Source organism: Cyprinodon variegatus, unplaced genomic scaffold (assembly GCF_000732505.1).
Source record: "Cyprinodon variegatus isolate N-32 unplaced genomic scaffold, C_variegatus-1.0 Scaffold575, whole genome shotgun sequence".
Lineage (NCBI taxonomy): Eukaryota > Metazoa > Chordata > Actinopteri > Cyprinodontiformes > Cyprinodontidae > Cyprinodon > Cyprinodon variegatus.
The window spans coordinates 443939-458933 of NW_015151028.1; the positions used below are offsets into that span (position 1 = coordinate 443939).

General features: G+C 36.3%; 1 protein-coding gene across 2 annotated transcripts in view; it reads left to right on the forward strand.

Moving 5' to 3' along the window:
- LOC107095806 (eukaryotic translation initiation factor 4E-1A) overlaps nucleotides 1-7427 on the forward strand; it is a 9670-nt gene extending 2243 nt beyond the window's left edge. Inside the window, exons 3-7 of one of the 2 annotated variants that reach the window (XM_015392121.1) lie at nucleotides 558-653; nucleotides 4348-4411; nucleotides 4620-4733; nucleotides 4944-5083; nucleotides 6374-7424. In XM_015392121.1, the coding sequence (XP_015247607.1) occupies nucleotides 558-653; nucleotides 4348-4411; nucleotides 4620-4733; nucleotides 4944-5083; nucleotides 6374-6488 (529 nt within the window). In that variant the 3' untranslated portion in view covers nucleotides 6489-7424. Of the gene's footprint in view, nucleotides 1-557; nucleotides 654-4347; nucleotides 4412-4619; nucleotides 4734-4943; nucleotides 5084-6373 lie in introns of both variants that reach the window. The other variant, XM_015392120.1, reaches the window with a different exon arrangement.
- Nucleotides 7428-14995: the final 7568 nt, after the last annotated feature.

Here is a 14995-nt window from a genome sequence, read left to right on the forward strand (position 1 = left end):
CTTTAAAGAGCTCTGATGGCTCAAAAACAGCTGATACCAGACTGTTCTCTACATCCAGTCTGTTCCTCTGCTTGGTTATTATGTATTTCTCAGCTGCAGGTGAACTTAAAGATATAAGAAAAACTTACTTTTTGATTGGTAAAAGCTTGTTTAATTTTTCAGTTGGGTCCTTACAAAACAAAACGGATCGCAGCTAAGAAATTAAATATTTTCATGTATCCCTTGCAATGCACTCATAGACCACAAGGGGTATGAGTGCCCCCTGTTGGGAATTACTGGTCGTAACTCAATGACCAAAATGGATAAAGGTTGCTCTGATATATTTATAGAATAACGTGGTACCTTTAACATTTAATCTAAAGGATGGAATATAAAACATGTTTTTATGCATATTGCTGTAATCATTTTCCTGCAGATGGTTCAGATACAAGCAGCTCGTAACAGTAGAAATTGCATCCCAATTTTTAAGGAGGGTTGTGCTAGGGAAAAGACAAAACATCACCTAATCCCTGCTTTAGTCAAAGCCTATTTTCTCTTTTCTGTTTTTTTTTTTTTAGGTGGGCTCTGTGGTTTTTCAAAAACGACAAAAGCAAAACATGGCAGGCAAACCTTCGACTCATTTCTAAGTTTGACACTGTGGAGGACTTCTGGGCGTAAGTAAATCACTGGTTTATAGAAAGCAATGCTGAAGTCTTAGTTTAGATCACAAGGTCATCAACATATCAGTTTGTGCTTTTTTTAGTTTGGCAAGTTATTTTTCAGATGTTGAAGATGAAAATTGAGCATCTTCCTGTTAGAAATAAATGGACTTTCTAAAGCAAAATGAACATGCTTTACTTGATGGAATCTGCTGGAGAATTTTGAGCAAATTATAATATGGAAAAAAAATTTGTCTGAAAATGTAAAGCAAAACTACACTTGCTTCATTTCATAGAATAAAACATTTTAAGGTTTAATGTAATTTCATATTTATTTCTACTGAAAACCCCAAATCAAATGACTCAGAAAAATCAAAGTATCAATATAAGATAAAGAATAGAAGCCAGCTGTTCACTGGGCATCATCTAAGCATATTCATAGATGGTTGAGGAGGTGGAGAAAATACATAGGTAGCAGGAATGGCTGCAACCTTCACAGGGTTCTGAAGCAAAGCCCAAGAGGTCCAATGGGCAAATCCCACAGCATGGATGAGATGCTGCAGTCCAAGTTTAGCCTCTTCAAACAGAGGCATAAACAGTGTCTTTACTGGGCTATAGAGAAATATCCCCCTGTTGCTCAGAAGTTATTTTTAATTTAAAATGTTTTACTGGGACATTAAGCTCCATCCTGAACCCCTAAACAGAACCAAGAGCTTTAGACTAATTTTTGCTCTATTTTTTACTTTTTTTGGTTTAAACTAATGACATTTATCACAATAGTTTTTGGTATTTGTTTACTTTCATTTTTCTTGTTGTTTCATAGAGACGACGTTAATATTTACATCATAGAGTCAACATAAAAGTCTTTGTTAAAAGCACAATTCTACAAAGCTGAATGAAAAAGTCTTGGTGCTTCATTGGGAGAAAAAAATTAAACTTGAAACAATATCAGATGAAAGCTAAAAATTGGCGGTCAATAACATTTTGATTAAAAGTTCAAGTATTTTAAAGGCCTTAGAGTGATCCTCTTAGGGCTCAGTGTTTTTTATTTATAGACAATCCCCCATTGCAGTCACTGCCTCAGTCTGTCAGCGGTGAAGTCTGGGCTCTTCAATCTTTGGCTTAGTTAAACCAGCTATCCAAACAGTCTATAGCCTCAAAATCTTTTAAGAAAGGGAAATGTTTCTTTCGACAAACACCTGAATCAAATTAACAGCTGTTCCTGCCATTATAATTGGGATTTTTCTTCATTAATCCCTTGTGAGGGAAAGGATGGAGGGGAAAAAGTTCACATCTAAGAGGATCATTTTCAAAAGGTATTAATGCAGTACGAGGGGGAAAAAGCTGAGATAATTAATGGATCTATTGTATTTGCAACTGCGAAGAAAAAAAACAAACAAGTAAAATGATAAAGATGAAAACTTCTTAAGGCGGGTAAATGTATATAAATCATTTAATTGCCCTCAAGTCTTTCACAATTCAGTGGTGACCCACCACACCCTTAACTGGATCATTCCCCCTTTGATCAGCGGGCCAATAATCAAGAGTTTTGTGATATGCATCGTGCTGAATAAAGGCAGACAATGTGGATGTAAAACTGCATTGTTGACACAGTGACAGATAAGCCTTCAGAATTATTTGTATTTTTCACCAAGTTCAGACACTAGAGGTCCTGTCGACCTCGTAGGCAAGTCTGACTGTCTACTTCAGTCAGACTGATCTGGTTGACTGAGAGGGAAGGTTTACCATAAAGCCCAGGTTTGGGGCTGCGTAGAGCTAAATGTTGAAATTAAATAAAGAGGAGAAAGCCCTACATGAAAGTGCAGCAACACTTTGAAACATTTTTGGATTTTAGCCCAATAAGTTTGTTGGAGAAAGATAAATTGGATGGTGCAGCAGAAGACCAAGTTACTGCAGTAACTTCCCTGTAGTGAACAATGTAGGTTTACAGTTGCAGCAGGTTTCCAGTTCCTCTTTAATGCAACAGGTTCAAAAAATTTTTTGTTACAAAGCAAGAAACCAAGTGGCTTTTCTATATATTTTATAAACTATATATGGTTTGCTGTTGCTGATAATGTTGGCCATGTGAGATTAAAGAAAAATCATCATATAGACTACAATATGCGTATAGGTATTTATAGCACCATATTTTTACATTAAAATGTTAACCTAGCTTAAATAGGCCAGTCAGAAATTCCCCGGTAACTTTTTCTCTCCAGTCCAGAAGATGTATTCACAAGTCTAGCCGTCTAAACTCTATCAACAGGTACTTAATAAAAATAAAAAAATAAAAAAATTCAACTTATCAATTCATAGTCAGAAGAATCGTGTCGAATTCTGAGATTCTTAACGATACCCAGGCCGATATCAATATTTATCTGATTTATTAAATTGTCATTCCTAAATTTAGAAACTAGGAGAATTTCCATACTATCTGTTAAAATCGACACAATTATTTCATAATGTCTTGTTATAGGTATACAATACAAAAAAAACTCCACAAGTGGCACTTCTATTAAATGAGAGTACCATATACAAAGCGTACCCATACCATATCGAACGTATGCCAGCGTTTTGGCAAGATTTTTTTTGTATGTCAGGCATACACTGTTAAATCGTCATGGTGGGACAGGGGCTTGAGCAGCTGACTTTTATTTTTTCAAAACGGGCAATTTGAATCTTTACATATTTGTTTTCAGGATGTAATTTGTCCTGTATACACCATTTTCTTAAGACTTCCGTTTGTGACCTTGTACCTTCTCTACAGATGCCTTTTGGGATATACCCAGTACTCGGGATGAGGGGGAATCGCATCCCCCTTCTTAAAAACAAATCTTTAAAATCATCCCCCTTCTTAAATCACCACCCCCCCATACCATCCCTGTGACATTTCTTTAATATATTAACAGTAATGGCAATAACATTGGCCTTTCAACATTTGGTGGGCTTGTGGGCTTATGAGTTGCCTGAGCAAAATAAATAAAATCAAAGAAGTGGCCCACCATGATTATGAAGCTGATCCCAGTTGGAAATCTGTCTTCTGCATTTGTCCCTAACTATGTAGGGGCCATGCTAGTCAAGGAACTGACTGCAGTTCTACTGTAAAGTGCCTTGGTCAAAGTAAATGAGTGCGTACCTAACCTGTAACAACCATACCATGCTTATTGCTTTAGGTTAATAGACTGTATTTATTAGGCTATGTATGCTTCCAAAAAAAAAAAAAATACACCATCCCCCCTTTTTATTTTATTTATTTTATTTTTTTTTTTACAAGACTTCTAAATATACACATATTCTACTTGATTGTAGAGAGGAGTTTGATATTCCTTTACAAAGTCAGCAGAAATTATAAAATCAAAGCAAACAAAGCTCTGTTGTTGGACATGATTGGAATCTGCAGAATTCAAGAATCTGAACTCAATCAGTGCACTTTTTTTCCCCCTCCTAAATATTAGTTTGGAAATGTACTGTGCATTTATGCTTATGTTGAATGAGAAATTTTTTTTTTTGGTCTGATTTCCAGAAACTGAACTTTTTTTAAATCAGCTGTAAGCCAGAATCATCAAAATGACCATAAATGCTTGGAGCACACTACTATTATGAACAAATGTTTTCATTTGATATACATTTATTCATGTTGAATCACTTAGCTGTTGAGAGTAAAATTCATATAATTTATATTTGATCAGATCATCCCATCTGTTTACAGATTGTATAACCATATCCAGCTATCCAGTAACCTGATGTCTGGGTGTGACTACTCGCTGTTCAAGGCAAGTTCCACCATTGAACACTGAGTCTCTGAGCATAAATTGTACTCTTGACTGTAGTTGAAATCCATATGTAAGGGAGAGTTGATAAACTTTATATGCCTTGTACAAACGAACAAAATATGCTAAAAGTGGCCCAACTTGGTGAGTTTTATCTGTGGAAGTTGCTGGTTTTATGTCTGGTCTGTTTTGAGTTTGTTTTTCTCTAAAGGATGGCATTGAACCCATGTGGGAGGATGAAAGGAACCGACGAGGTGGTCGCTGGTTGATAACTCTGTCCAAACAGCAACGGAAAACTGATCTGGACCGGTTCTGGTTGGAGACGGTGTGTTCCACTTTATAAAAACCATGTTTAGGTTTTTTTCTGTGTTGGGTTCAAAAACCTGTTGCTGTGTCCTTCCCCACATCGATGAGTCTGGGGGGAAAAGTGTGTGTGCTTCGACTGTGCACACATCAGATACTGACCTGCTTTCAAAAGGAGCTGTTCTCTAATTACAAGTCTGTGGCAAATGATTTCATTTTTTTCTTATTGCAGCTCTTGTGTCTTGTGGGTGAAGCATTTGATGATCACAGTGATGATGTCTGTGGAGCCGTCATTAACGTAAGGGCCAAAGGGGATAAAATCGCAATATGGACAACAGACTTTGAAAACAAAGAGGCCATCACACACATTGGGTAAGCTGTACAAGCTGCAATTATTGATTGTTGAGCTCTTTTCATGCAGGCATCAGGTTCTGATGCCTTAACCTTAAGTAAAAAATCTGTTTTTTGTTTCTTTGCAAAAAGCATTGGGCCAAAACATGATCTAATTACTGGGGATTAAAGTTACAAATGTGATATTCTCAATTTAAGGCCTCAATCTTAAATAATTCCAAATTACACAGATAAGGTCAGATGTTGAAACATGTAACGTGCTGGACAGGCGGTGGTAAGGGGCCCAAATTAACAACCACTGCAACGGAGCTCAGACTTCAATGGCCGGAGTGCTGTACCTTTTAGGCTACGTTCACACCGCAGCCTGAAGTGACCCAAATCATTTTTTTTTTTTTTTTGGCCCATATGCGACCTGTATCTGATCTTTCCATCGCTGTCTGAACAACACAGATCAGATTTTGTTTTTTCTACCCCCATGCGACCCAGGCTGCTTGGCTATGTGTTCCCGAATCCAATACGAATCTGATCTTTTCAAATGCGACCAGTGTCTGAACGGCCAGGTCAGATTCATTCGACCATAACGGCATTAATACCAGACAGTGATCACTCTTCTGCTTCTTGCTACGCAGAAGTGGCAAGAAAAACAACAACAACCATGGTGGACGATAATGCAGAGAGCAGTATTTATGTTTAACCATCTTGGAAAGATTGAGTTTTTAAGGTTGGGAAAGATCGCTAGATGTTCTCAAGCACTACATCTATGTTCACTTCCGTAAACACAGAGCATGCTTGCTTGTGATGTCATTGCGTCCTCTACTTCGCATGTGGGACACTTGCGTTGTATAAATGCAGTTCATACCGGAGATTACATACAAGTTGCATATATTTGGAAATGTGAACAGCAACGCAAAAAAAACCGAATAAAAAAAAAAAAAAAAATCAGAATTGAGCATCAAGGCCTGCAGTGTGAAAATAACCTAAATCTACAGGACCTTAATTGAGAAACTCTGGTCTAACAGATCGATTTTCTTTAGACCTTTAAAGAACTTGATGTTTATGCAATTATTTGAATCGGTAACGTAAGAGCAGAGAATCTTCTAAAGCATGCTAGACTCAGGGCCTTGACTGGATTTGGACACCTTTAGTTAATGTTACAGTTATTTGACTATTATTTTTAAATAAGTGTTTCCTTTGCTGATTTATTTTTTAGATCAAGGCTTGGGTAACCCTAGCTGATATTCAACCACATGTGAATGTTTATAATATGCAAGAAGTATCCCAGTGGGCTTCAGTAAATGTTTGTGCTTCTAGGCGGGTGTACAAGGAAAGGCTAGGCGTCCCTCCTAAAGTGATCATTGGCTACCAGTCGCATGCAGATACGGCCACCAAGAGCGGCTCCAATACCAAGAACAAGTTTGTCGCCTAAGGACCTTTGGATTCATCTGTAAATGTTTGCTTTTTCTTTCTTGACTGAATCACATTTTTTGTAGTTTTTTCCAAGATTGTATCCGACAGATTATTCCACAAGGTATTAATGTTTTGTCTTTTGTTTGCTTATTTGTCACTTGACCAAAGCTTTTGTTTGTGTAGACAGAATATGCAATTAAAACTGTAGCACTTCTTTTGACACTTTATGTTGGGGCAGTGAGCTGAAGATGCAGTTTCCAGTGCATTAGAATTTGATTTAAACTTAAGATTTTCAGGGAAATGTCAGTTTTCTGATTACATGAAATAAAGCAACATAATGGCTTGAGACTAAATTTTAATTTGAGTTGCTATTTTGCCTAAATGCATTGGGTATCCTTGATCTTATTGGCATTGTCTAGATGAGTAACATTTCAAAGTGCTGTTAAACTTGAGTTGAGGTTGAAATTATTTAAGAAAACAAAATGAATGCTAATTTTTGCCTTGGGTATCATCTTCAAATTTATCTTCACATAGTTTAACTGCAAAGGAAAAAAAGTATCCTGAGTAAAACAGAAAAAGTTATGGCTCCTGTGTCCAGCAGAAGGCCTTTATCTTGTAATCCAAGTCATTCAAAGCTTTACCTTATATTTGCATATTATTTTCAGTTGTAGAGCACTGATGTTTAACTTTATCTCTTGACCTTTTACATTGAATGCTTTTCTGAAAAGTTTAAGCCCCATAATCTGCAGTTAAAGTAAAATATTTTTGGAAACTAAACTGTGCCTTCAGTCTTCATGTCTGCCTTTTTTACTTTTGCCAAGTATGTACAAAGGACCAATGTAAATAAACTGTAAAGTGACATGTTCTGTAACAAATGGAAAATAAATAATGTAACATATGTTTGGAGAGCTCTTAAGCTGCATAATTACTTTTTTTTTCTCTACATTTTAATTTGACCAATTAAAACATCTCAAGGGAGCTTCTCAAATCTAAAATTCAGGTTCCAACTTTTTAGCCTGCAATGCCTTGGACCTGGTTTTCTGTAGAGGTCTGCTGTTACTGTTATGACTTGATAAACTTTCATTCACATTTTTCTTTTTTTGAGTAAACCCAAAATTGTAAATGGTTATAACCACAGCTGCTGCCTTGGTTGAATCACCTATTAGCATCTCCCCACTGCTATTTTTTTAAGCTAATTTTTTAGCCATCCGACCTTCAATGCTATTGAAGTCCAGTGTCTCAAGGACCCTTATTCTGTCTTGACATCTTTCAAAACCCTGCTCTGTTAATTAGTTGCCCAATTCCTCCCTCATCATGATGCTCACATCATTATGCTTTGCTTTACAGTAAAGACGATTGCCTGACTTTTCTCTACTAGATGGGCTCAGATAAAAAAAAATCTGTTTTGCCTTAGTAATACCAAAAACTGTATTTTATTCTGGTGTCCCTGATGCTCTGTTCCCTTAATGACAACTCTGCAGGTTTTATGCCTATATTCAGAACTGGTTTTTCTTTTGGCTTTATACTCAGTTACTTCATCCTTCCATGCAGTTTCTTGTGGTTTATTGGATTAAATTACATAAATATGACAGATTTAAGTTGTCTTAATTGTCAAAGCAGCCAAGTGAGGAAAATGAGATGTTTTGTTAAACAGAATCTCTACATGCAGATTTTTACTGAACATGGAAGTAAGTGATGCTTCTTGAGAACTTGAGGATAAAAAATGAAGCCTACTGGCTGAGATGAATGCCTGTACTGTGTTGCAGTGGAATAGTGTAATGTAACAAAAATACAGCAGCTGAATGCAGGGCTGTACCAAGTATGACCCAGTCTTTGATTCTTATTTAGTTTTTTTCAGCTCCCAACTATATTTCAGGAATAGAGCAAATCTGGCATTTACTCAAAGACAGTCAATGCATTTTCTAGGACATTTGGAGAGAAAAAAAACTTGTCAGCTAGGTTTCTGAGTTAATCTTCATTTCATATTAAATTAACCAAACATCAACTTTCGCCTAAAGGTTAAGCACTTGGTAACCCCCCATTATTATTATAGGAAGCTACCTGTTCTGGTAGCTGCGGTTAGAAAATATTTCAATTGTCTATTAAAATTGAAACTCTTCGATGTTAAAAGCTTTGGATATTTTTGCACCTAACACACCTAAAGCTGAAGGTCCAAAATCTGGACATTCAGATATTTTCAGAACCAGACACAGAACAGCTGCAGCTTAACTCTGATTGAATTAACCACAGGTTTAGTCTATTTGCTAATTAGGTGACCTCTAAAGGCAATTGGTTACATCAGATCTTATCTGTAAATAAGGAAAAGGTGGTAGATTTTATTCACAGAGACTATGCAAACTAAGGATGCACAATATATCAGCATGAACATGTTAGTCTTTTTCTTAAATATCTGGTCCAATAAATGAACTCTGTATATTGCCATCTTATATGCATGATGGCCTCATAGGGGAGGGGGCTGGATATCTGATGGTGATTGTAGAAGTGCCAGATTAAGGGATGTTGATGAGGCAGGTAAGTAATGTTGAATGTGTGTTCATTTTTTACAGTGTTTAAATGGTATGGAAAGATATACATAAAATACATATTTCTAGTTTTACAGGGACAGCGTACTTAATATTATCACCCTTTAGGCAACTGATACAGAGCTTTAGCCAAAGGACAAAATTACAGCCCCTGTCACTGATTTGTATTTTTGCTCCAAAAAACAAATTTATAACCCAGATAAAGACAAATTGCATAGTACAAAAAAAAAAAAAAACACTAGAACATATCAAATTAACATAATTTTCTTCAGTGCTCTCTGTGTTCTTTTACAAATGGCCCTGTTTTAGAGAAAAGCTGAACTTATTTGAGAACGATGAGAGTCATTCTGCACCCTCTGACTCCACAGTTCTAGAAATTCTCTCTGGGTAATTCTTTTATTTTTACAATTTCAAATCCTGCTTTTTCATAAACTGAAGAATATTGTTAATCCAGGGTAAAGCAGTTTTCCTATTTTTAAAAAAAAATATAACATTTTTGACTTTATTTTAAGGTTTTTCTATTAGAACATCACAGTGCTGATTTTTAATAATATGTAAAAGTCTAATTTGTTTTTCAAACTGGGGTGTTTTCTGCTTTGACTCCAATTTGTTGACATTTTACTGCAAATTCAGAATTTTCTGGGCTTAATCTCAACGTCCTACTAATTTCATGTTAAAAGACTGTAATATTGATATAGATTATCCGCCATAACAGGAATATAAGATAATATCAGATAGTATCTTCCCAAATGGGTGAATTCCTATTAGTGCATTATTTTCTTCCATTTAGAATTCTGCACTACCTTTTTGATTTTCACTTAAAGGAACATGCAAAAAGATATATATTTGTCTCACGTTTAATACCGCTATTGATGTGACTGTTGTTTTTTTTTAAATTGAAACCATTTTTCATAAACCTTCTGAAGTGTGATGAGATTAATGACTTTAAAGTCATTGCCATCTTCTAATAATACAATAGAATTTGTAACTGAACGACTACTTGTAGTAGCTCAGATTGATCTCTTGTTTAAATCTGCCTTAAATTAAACTGATGACACCATGATCATGCCAGCATCAGTGTTCAGAGTGAGATTTTGCAAGTCCTTGATATCCACTCTTGCAGCTGATTAGCCCATCTTCTGCTCCTGCGGTGCTAACAGCTGACACATCTGAGGTGTCTAAATTGGAAGCTCCTGATGTTCTGATTGATGGCTTTGATGATCCGAGCTGACACCTGTAATTGACAGAGGCATGTGCTCCATCTAAAAGGCTCACCAGATAATCAGCAACAAGAATGACAATTCTGTTTGAGGGTTTTCCTGTAGTCATTCTCAGCGAGTTGAGCATTTGGAACTGATATTAGTCCAATCAGTGACCCATTCAAAGAAATGGGGCACTTTGTAAATGCATTAGCACCTTGCTAGTTCTCTTGTCCAAGTTTTAGTGGAAGGATGCATTGATTAAAATGCACTTAAGAGCTAAAAACACTCTGATGCAGTTTAGAATTATGCTTTGACACAATTTGAATTTGTCATTTTCAACTGACATAATTTTAGCTTATTCTGTTAAGAGGTTCTTCTGTGAATAAGCATGGGTTCACTACTCATCCTAATCAAAGAACACTTTGATAATATGCCTTTCCATTGCCCCATTTAAGCCCTTTTGTGTCCTGAAGCTATCAATTAAATCTGAACATATAAAATGGCAACCCCAGACTCTGTGCATGCAAACCTGCTCCAGTTAAATTATTAGAACAAAGTTGTGTGATTTAAAAAATAAAAGCACCAAAGCAGCCTCTGCTGCCTGCCTTCTGATATGCAGGCTGTCTATAACATCACATTGGTTGCAGGGATTTGCTTTTATCAATCCTTAAACATTTTTGATTTAATACATTAAAAACAGGAACATTTCTGTAATTAGAAACAGGCTTTTAGTCTACATTCTGGATTTAGGACAGAGATCTGCACAAGCCAATTACAGCCGCAGTCACAATATAACACTCTGTCTCACCTTTGTTGCTATGGGAAATGTTTAATGATGAAACAGAGCTCACTCTTGAGTCAGACTGGATGATTTATTTGGGTTCTCGTCCTTACCCGAACCGTCCACCAGGAGGCAATGTGGCTACACACTTGACTTCAACATCAAACGTTTGAATCCTTCTTGATTGTAATTTAGAGAAAAATGGATATCCTGTGAATTCATGTCTGTTCCACACAGTTGGGGAAGACAATCATTTTAAATAGTGGCTGAGCGTAACCCCCACCATCCATTTATACTTTGAACATCTACCCCATCCAAAAATGAAAAGAAAGAAAATAGAAACCTTTGCATTGCATATACCCACGCATCATTGCCCCAGGCAACTGACAACCTCCTGCTCTTCAGCCCACCTCTTATGAACAAGTGCCAGGTGCTGGAGGTCTAGACTCAGTGACATGACTCCACTCTGGATAAGACTGCAACATGAAAGGTTTTAGAAAGTACCTTACATCTGCAGAAGATGCCGATACCCTCTGTTATTTTTTTTTTTATGGCAGATATGTCACTGAACTGCTGGCTCACTGTAACTCTCCAGCAGCTGCTTCTTAACATTAAAAGCTCAAGTGAAGTTTGTACGTCATCATCTGTGGTGCTACAGTCAACATTCCTGCTGTCACTGTACTGTGAGAATAATTAAATGAATGTATGTCAAGAAGATAATAGGTTTTTATTCCACAAAAGCATATGTAAATACATAAATACATTCAGCAAAGCTCTGTAGGTGTCATCTATCCTATATTTTTAAGTCAGCTCAAGAAAAATGTGCAAATACAGCTCAGAGACACAAAACGTGGCACTCCCCAAGGTTCCCATTTGGGGACCCTTCTATTTAATTTCCGCACGCTATCCCCAGCTCAGATTATATGAAATAACATGAGCTGTAGTAACTATCCAGATGACACACAGCCTAAAATTGCAAATATGAAGTAGCATCTATATGCTCCAATAATACAGAATAAACTACCGTAAAAATTTAAAAGCGCGACTCCCCTAAGTTTCTTTAAGTCAAAATTAAAAATGTATTTGTTTAGTGTATTTGAACATTATTAGTTGAAGGAGCGGTTATTAAAAAATTTACTGCAAAATAAACTAAATCATTCTCAGATCCCCAGAATGGAATTAACAACAATAATCTATCCTCTCCAGCATCATCTTAGTCAGAATTTCTCATCTCAAATCTAGATGTACAGTTTAGAACCAATGTGGTGCAGTGTGCAGCCTGTGTTTACCTATGCCTATCATTTTCACAATTCCCAGGGTTGCCAAAACAGAGCACAGCATTCGATATTTTATGTTGGCAAAAGAGCAGCAGCCTGCAAACATGGAACCCAGCAAGAGAAGCAGGCCAGAAAGAGTCTGAACAAAAACAAGCCTCAGCAAAACAACTTACTGTGACCAAATCATCTTCACTTATCATCTTGGATTCAGCTGCGCAAATTCTTCGCCCCTCTTGACTGGTGTAGTTTAAAATGCTATGTTTTCAGTCCATCTTACTTTTCATTTTCTTTTCAATCATTTTTTTTCTCTTAAATCATCTTATTTTTAATATTCATTTTAATTATTTTCATTCAATATTTAATTACTTTTATACCAATCCAGTGCATACAATACATTAAAATACCTATTTATTATTATTTTTTTTTTCGTTCACAGCACTTTGAATTGTGATGCTACTGAAACATGTAATATCAATCAACTTGCCTTGCTGTACCTTACCATGTCACTAGGTGACTATGAATTGCTCTCTTGGTCCTCGGGCATGGGAGCTGGCTCGGAGCTCATCTGCCTGGCTGTGTGTTTCCTGGACGGGGCCGCCTTTTGCAGCTGCTTTTTGTGTCTCTGCTTCTGTCTCCTTGAACCCCAGTCGGCCTCAGCAGATGGCCGCTCACACTGAGCCTGGTTCTGCTGGAGGTTTCTTCCTGTTAAAAGGGAGTTTTTCCTCTCCACTATCGCTACAAGCATGCTTAGTGTGAGGGATTGTATTTGAGTCAATGAGTCGATGCAATCAACTGGTTTTCCTTAGATAGAAAACTTTGAATCAATTTGACTGTATGATCTGGTTGAACTATAATGTGCCTTGAGGTGACATGTGTTGTGAATTTGGCGCTATATAAATAAACTGAATTGAATTGAATTCTGGGTATGTTGATAGACCTGAACCTTTGGAGTCCCATAAATAAAATAAGGAAGTCAGCGTTCTCTAATGTAAAGAACAGATTCAAGATATTAGGACTAATGTTTCAGTAGGTTCTGGACACAGTATTCCATGCCTATCATAAGTTGAACTGACTACTGCAATGGTGTCTTCACAGCAAATGATCAGAAAGATGCATTTGATCCAGAATGCAGAGGCTTGCTAAAGCTAAGAAAGTAGAGCACATCACAGACAACTAGTTCTATGCAGAAACTTTGCTGCAGTTACAGCTAAAAGTGTTCTCGGATTTCACATATGCTCTGAAACTATTTTTTGTGCTTTTTCTCATATTTCATTTTTGTCTTTGAAAAAAAGTAGAAGTTAAGTTTTGATCACTTATAATCAAACTGCAAGGAGGTTTTAAGGATTAAAGAATTAAACTTTAAGATGGAATGGGTAGTATCTTACCAGCTTGTTTTATCAGTGTGCCCTAAAGACCTACTAATTTTAACAGCCTAAATTGTATTCTCATTCAAGTTTTAATCCCCTGACAATAAAGTAAAGCAATTCATCGTACATGTGTTTTTATACGCTTCTGTCTCATCTCGGCTGCATGGTGCACTATCAGGCTGCTGCAGGGTTCTGAGGTGGTAAGGTCATTGAAAATCTCATAAGGTGGTGGATGTCATTTTGTAGAGTTTGCAGATTGTTCGGATATACTTCACTGATTTCTGCATATTATATTATAAAATTTGAAAAACATATTCTTGTTACATTTTGAAATTGAATTATTGCAATTTCTTAGAGAAACATAAACACTCTGAAGCCCTTAACTCCAATATAATAAAGGCATAATTTGTGTCAAACCTGAAATAAATGGTGTTAAATAGCACTAGAATGACTCCATTCTTCTGCATCTTCATTGGCTTCTGGTCTGTTTTAAACCACTGACCGGGAAAGCCCAATAGTTTTTTTTAATGCATTGTTAGCTTTGTACAAAGTCAGAGTCAAAATAATAAGTATTGTTATATAAATACAATTTTAATGACTTACTCAAAGTCATACCAGTGGCACAAAACTCAAAAAACAAAAGAATCTTATGTTCATTCCTTTGTTTCACCATGATAAAGTAAAAAAAAAAAAAATCAAATTTTCTAACTATTTGTTTTTTTAGATGAAGTCTTAAAGATGTTTAGCTGGTATTGAAAAAACATAAATGGTTCTAGATAATATGTTTATGTAAGAAGAAAACATTTTACTGACCTACATGTGGCATACCTCTAACAGAGATAATTCCCTTTTACGTGACATTATTTCAGAGAAAATGTGTTCATTTTAAGAAATCAATTTCAAAGAAGAACAGCATGTTAGTAAGAATCTCTTCATGCACATCCACAGATAGTGCTTCCACAGTGATGCTGCTCAATAAAGTTAGCTAGTTTATTTAGCAGCTCACTGAATCCAAATGGGAGACTGTTTGTCCTTTATTCTTGCCCTTGAACATAGTGATATTATCTGAATACAGATATGAATGTCGGCTTCTACTCTGCTGTGATGTATTAAGAAAGACAGTCATTAGAAGTTTCTTAGAATTTTTAAACTGTACAGGAAATAATACTATGATTTTTTTGCAATTTCTTTTCTTACTTGCCTCGTTCTGTGCCATAACCAGAAAAACATACAAGGTCAAAAGAGGTCACCGCTTGATCCTAGGTCCTTTACAGAAGGACACTGTCATGAACCGAGGACAGATGGACCCAGTATTCATGGAGAGACAGTCAGTAGGACAGCTCAAAAAGTTTATTA